We start from the raw sequence: 6000 nt of genomic DNA on the forward strand, positions 1-6000 counted from the left end.
TGGAGGAAACCCAAAGGTTAGGCTATTTCTCTGCTCTTCTGTCCTTTTGTCTAGCCCTGATAGTTCGTAAGTCCTGCCAGAAAGATCCAGGAACTTTGTTTTTTCCATGACAAACTCTTGAACATTGAACTAGACCACAGTATTTGAGGGCTGGGAGGTTAGCATTTTGAGCAAGATAATCCTTTGGAGTATGTAACTTTCACAAGTGTTGCACGATGTTAGCATCACTAGCCCCTCCCCAGAAAATACCGGTCGTATCCACCCCCTCAGTCCCTGAGATAAATAGACACCATGACCCCACATTTCCAAGTGTCCCCTAAGGGCGATGGTACCATTCCCAGCTAAAAACAACTGAGTACCATTTCTGAATGGTCAGAAAGCACCCTAAGAAAATAGAGCTGCTCTCGAACAACGTTCTTGACACCCAGCTAATCAAGAAGGTTCCTACTCCCCGCTACTTTCTAGAGAACAAAGCTGGAGTTGGTAGCCTTTGCCCCAAACCCTTAGTAGTAATCAAATATATCTTTCAGAAGAGAGTCACCTGGTGGGGAGGATCAACAAACTTTATCCTAGAGAGGGATCTTCGAAGCTCCCCACGGCCGATTTTGGGGGTGGTGTCCTCGAGCTGCACCACCTGGCCTTCCATCAGTGCCCACCGCAGACTAAGCTTGCTAACCACCAGGGGTGCCGGATGGCCTTCAGAGCTTGGCCCTGTTGTCCTGGTAACATAAAAGGCATCTTTCCAGAGGTCGTTAATTCCAACTGAGGAAGGACAAAAACAAGAGCAATTAACGAGGACAGAAAATTTCTGCCAACAGGAGAGTGGCTTGACTTAGCAACGAGCTTCATTCATTCATTTACTCATTAATTCGTACACGAAGTTTATTGAGCACCTAATAAATGCCTGGCACCGAGCTAGACAGTGGGTGCATAGTGGGGAATGACAGGATGCCGGCCAAGCAGCACATTCCCCTCGGTCTTTAGACCTTTCCTTTTCTGAAGCTGTTTCTAAGAAAGCCCCAAATCAGGAGACAAGGATATGCCAACCGTGGGGATAACTGGACAAAAAGTGAGCATAGAGGACTAGAACTTCTGAGACTTCCTAGACTGTCAGTACGCGGTCACAGAAGCTATCTGCCTCGCCAGCACTTGTCTCTTATCCTTAAAACAGGTGTTGTAATAAAAAGGGTCTCAATTCCTAATTACCACTATTTAATGCCCACTGAATAATGTTTTACGCTAATATTGAAAAACAACTCAGATCCAGTCAGAGGATTCTGCAGGATGCCTGGGAAGGGCTCAATGTCCCCACCCCCCTGCTGTTGTTTGAAGGCACACGTCCCTCCCTCGGTGAGACAAGGGTATCCTCACACACACAGCCAGCACACCTTCTCCCCTCATCTGTACGCAGCCCCTACCATCACTAGGACTTACCCTCGGAAGCCATCACTGTGCCCGTGGCATTGGCCAGATCCAGAAGGATGGAGGGGAATGCTGGATGCAGGAGGTAAAGGTGGTGAAGGCTGGGTGGCCCAGTTCCTGGGATGACATCCTGACAATGAGAAGCAAAAGGGAAGAATGTAGGTAACTCTGCATTCCCACATGTGACAGGCCTCCGATGAAAAGGGCAGAGGAGACCGTGGTGATTACTCATTCCTCTCAGATGCTATGACCTGACCCCAACTACAAGCATGCGTTTGAGAGAAACTCCCATATACAAGAGACATATTTCAGAGCACTCAAAACAGACTAATCACTAACTTCTTCAAACCACTAGAGTAGAAAACGCTTTCTACCTTATGAGAAGAAAAAAGGAATGGAAATGTGCATGCCCTGGGTGAGCGGGGGGCGGGGGGGAATCCAAGCCTTCTGCCTGTGGGAGTATTAGAACACTGGGTCATCTCTTGCTTCGTGGTGGGGCTTCGTGGACACAAAATGTATACATGAAAAGACATCTCTCACTGGATATGAAAGGCAATTGCAAGAATCAAGCTAAAATCACAAAAATCTTCTCAGTTCCTGAAACAAACCGAACACTGTCCAGACAGAGGCAAATCATTAATTCTACAACAAAAATTCCAATTCCAAGTGGCAGTCTCCAGAGTCCTGACAGCAGAAGAAATGCACACTGGAACTGCCTTCGCCAGCCTGACCGCGGTGCAGGGAGGACGTTCGGCTCTCACACATGTGTGCAGCCCGGCCACGCAGTTGTTAAAGCACACAAATAGCACATACGGATTAGTAAATGACTGCTCTACCAAGCTTCCCAAGTACCTCCCCCACCCCGGGACCATCCTGGACCCCACTAGTGGAGGAAACGGGAATCCCATTTTCTTAGCATAGGAAGTCCACCAAGTGAGAAGAAACATAGGCAGGACGCTTGCAGCCACACTCCCACCACGTGGCACGAAGCACAGGAGGGCATTTTCCACATACCCTCAGGATCACAAACCTGACAGGACAGACCTCTGACTCTGTCCACATGACAAGCAAAGAGCCAAACTCCCTCCTCACTGCCCACGGAATGGAGCCCAAATTCCTTAGCCTGAAAGCCAAGGCCTTAAACCATTTAACCCAAATCTGCCTTTTCCAGCCTCTTCCATCATTCACCTGGCCGGCCGTGCTTCAGGAATGTCTGGCTGTAACCTTTGATCCGTCTAACGTCTGCCAACCCTACTTCCCCCTGAGACTGTCTAACGATTCTCTGGAGCCCATTTCCACGCATGAAAACAACCCTCGACCTTAGATCCCACACCGGAATGCTGCCTCTTTTACGAAAAGCTCCCCAGCTGCCCCCAACAAAGTACCCCTCCCTTTGTGCTTCCACCTAAACCTCTTATTTGTGCTTCAATTACAGCATCTGTAAGATGCCTTTGTTTTGTGGTGATTTATAGACACTTACATTGGAGAGTCACCTCTTCTAATCCCCTCATTTTATTAAGTGAGGAAACCAGAAGTTAACATGTCAGGTGAACTATCTGTGGGCACATGTTAGGGCAGGGCAGAGTTAGGACTATAATCTAGATTTTGAGTAAATCTGATCTTCAAAATGAGGGAATATGTTAGCATCTCCATTGATGAATAAAGAGCACGGGGCTCAGAAAAGTTAGGTGGCTTGTCCAAGAGTGCACGGTCGATGAATTCAGGATTCTTCATCCTTCCGGGTCCCCCCAGCATCCGGGGACCATCTGCCTTCTCTGCTAGAGCACCAGCACTGTTTCCAGTCTATCCTTAGGTCCCCTACAGAGAACACAGTGCCTGGCACAGAGCAGGTGCTGGTCAAGATAGGTTTCACTGAGGGGCGCCTGGGTGGCTCAGTTGGTTAAGCGTCTGCCTTCAGCTCAGGTCATGATCCCGGGGTCCCGGGATCGAGCCCCACGTCGGGCTCCCTGCTCCGCGGGGAGCCTGCTTCTCTCCCTCCCTCTCCCTCTGCCCCTCCCCGCTCTTGCGCGCTCTCCCTCCCTCTCTTTATCGCTTGCTCGCTCTCTATCTCAAATAAATAAATAAAATCTTAAAAAAGAAAAAAAAAAGATATGTTTCATTGAACCAACTCAGGGTGGATCTTACCAAAAACTCCCAGGCACCTCTTCTAGGTGGTGCCCTGCCTCATCAACCCCATTAAAATACTGCAGGATAGCATTTGAGACTTTCGAAAATCTGCCTTCCGGGCATCGGATCTTCTCTCCTATTATTCCCCCAGGTGACCCCTCAACCTCAGCCCCGTCACCGTCCTCTCCAGCTGCCTGGCCATCCCTGCCCCACACCGTTTCTGCAGACTCAGTTTATTCATCTCGAAGCCCAGCCTCACCCACCATGAAACCTCCTCTGCCCATTCCAGACGAGTCACAGTTACTTCTCTTTGACTACAGCACACGTGAATCATCTGGAGATTTGGACCTAGCGTCTTGAGAGGACTTCTGTTTCACCTAGACTCCCAGCGTTGGCAGCTGTAGCCAGGGGCTGCTGTCAGCTTTCACAGTGCTTGGCTGAAAGGCGAGGCCAGGGCAAGCGGAGCTCAGGAGGAAGCAGGTTCCAGCCTTGCGCACTCGGCTGCTGCTGTGCTGTACCCACACCTACTTGGAAGCGTGGCTTCTCCACTAACCCCTCCAGACCCAGGCAGCCCCGCAGAGCGGCTGTCATCTCACCAAGCGACAAAACGACCCCCCACCCCACGCCCGCCAGGCTCACTCACAGAACTGGGAGATGCAGCTGACATCCCTTCAGCCCAGAAGAGGAAGACTGACTTCTGGTCCGAAGTAACTGCTGACGTGGTTGGCGTCTCTTTCATGTGACAGGGAGCACTGTAACTCCAGGTAATGGAGCCTGAGTCCCCATCCACCACCATCATCTGCAAGAGAGAAGACAGTGAGTACAGCCCACCTTCAGAAAGGCAGCAGGCTGGGGCGCATGGGTGGCTCAGTCGCTCAGCAACCGGCTCTTGATTTCACCTCAGGTCATGATCTCAGGGTTGTGAGATGGAGCCCCACGTTGGGCTGTGCACCAGGCATGGAGCCTGCTCAAGATTTTCTCTCTCCCTCTCCTTTCCTTCTGCCCCTCCCCCTGCTCCCTCTCCTTCTGCCCCTGCCCCCACTCCCTCTCTTAAAAAAAAGGAAGCAGGTCAAGAAAACACACAAAAGAATGAAAAACCACATATATTAACAGGTTGACCTCACTACATGTGAACAAACTGGGCATGCAGAGAGCATTAAACAGCGACGAGGGACCAGACCTGGTTTTCTGTAGCCCTTGTCTATAGAAGGGGAGTTTAAAGGTAGAGTTTATTTTGTTTTAATATTTTATTATTTATTCCTTTGAGAGAGAGAGAGAGAGAGAGAGCACACAAGAGCGGGGAGGGTCAGAGGGAGAAGCAGACCCCCCGCCAAGCAGGGAGCCTGACGCGGGACTCGATCCCAGGACTCCAGGACCACGACCGGAGCCGAAGGCAGTCGCCCAACCAACTGAGCCACCCGGGCGCCCTAAAGGTAGAGTGTAAAGGTCTGCCAAATCCTCGAGTGGGACAGGACCAGTATAAAGCAACCAATCCTCCTCTCATTCTGCAGATGAGGGAATGGAGGCTCCGGGACAGGCTGGAACTCAAGACCGTGTGGTGTCTGTGGCAGTCCTCCTCCAGAGAGGGCAACCCTTTGGAGGGGGGGCGCTGTAATGAGAGGCCCACAGCAGCGCCTCCGGCCCGCTCCCTCCCTCCCACGACCACAGCGCCCACTGAGGGGGCAGCGACTGAGTGGATGCCTGCGCCACGCGCTGTGCTACAGGCTTTATGAGTTCGACTCCTGGGTGTCACGCATACGGAGCTCAGCCCCAGGCTGGTCTCAAATCCAAAAGAGCACATTGAGACAGGCAAACAAATAAACCAAGAGAAAATGTATTCCTCTGTAGCACCTCTCACAGGATAATGAAGGGGACTGAGCTCATAATCCCTGGCCACATTTCTATCTCCTTTTCACCCCAAATACCTTGCACTTCATCCTTTTAGAGCCTCTCCTTGGCCCAAATCCACAAGAAACTCCCCACCCACCCCCAGCCCCTGTCTGTACGGCCCCTCTCCTCGGTGTCTGTTCTTGGGTAAGTAGAAGGCCCGCACCCCTGTCAACAACCACCTCCCTACTCTTCCAGCCCCTCGGTCCGGCCCTTCTGTGTCCATGCTCAGACCTGGAGAGACAGACTCCCCAAAGCCAGCAGTTCAAGATTCCCTTTGGTAGTTTGAGAGAAAAGTCTTGAGACACCACACTAAAAAACTGTATCCAGTCACACACATTATTTAACTGTCATAATAACCCTATGAAGACAGGTAATATTATCACCCCCACTTTATAGACATAAAATCTACAGTTAGGTGAGATTATGTAATTTGCCCAAGGCCACCAATACGCAGTGGAGCCAGGATTAAATTCCAGGTCCAAACCCTCAGCATCTCAGCTCTTTATCAAGCACTACACACACACACACACACACACACACACACACACACACACACACACA

General features: G+C 50.8%; 1 protein-coding gene across 1 annotated transcript in view; it reads right to left on the reverse strand.

Annotated features, from left to right (window-relative positions):
* The window catches only part of FAM234B (family with sequence similarity 234 member B), a 34931-nt gene that overhangs the window by 3128 nt on the left and 25803 nt on the right, over positions 1-6000 (reverse strand). Inside the window, exons 10-12 of the mRNA XM_025879893.2 lie at positions 4193-4348; positions 1435-1552; positions 542-762 (exon numbers count right to left, since the gene is read on the reverse strand). Coding sequence (XP_025735678.2) covers positions 542-762; positions 1435-1552; positions 4193-4348 — 495 coding nt within the window. The remainder of the gene's footprint in view (positions 1-541; positions 763-1434; positions 1553-4192; positions 4349-6000) is intronic.

The sequence above is a fragment of the Callorhinus ursinus genome, unplaced genomic scaffold, assembly GCF_003265705.2.
Source record: "Callorhinus ursinus isolate GAN/ISIS: 27379988/994484 unplaced genomic scaffold, GSC_fseal_2.0 scaffold27, whole genome shotgun sequence".
NCBI classification, from domain to species: domain Eukaryota; kingdom Metazoa; phylum Chordata; class Mammalia; order Carnivora; family Otariidae; genus Callorhinus; species Callorhinus ursinus.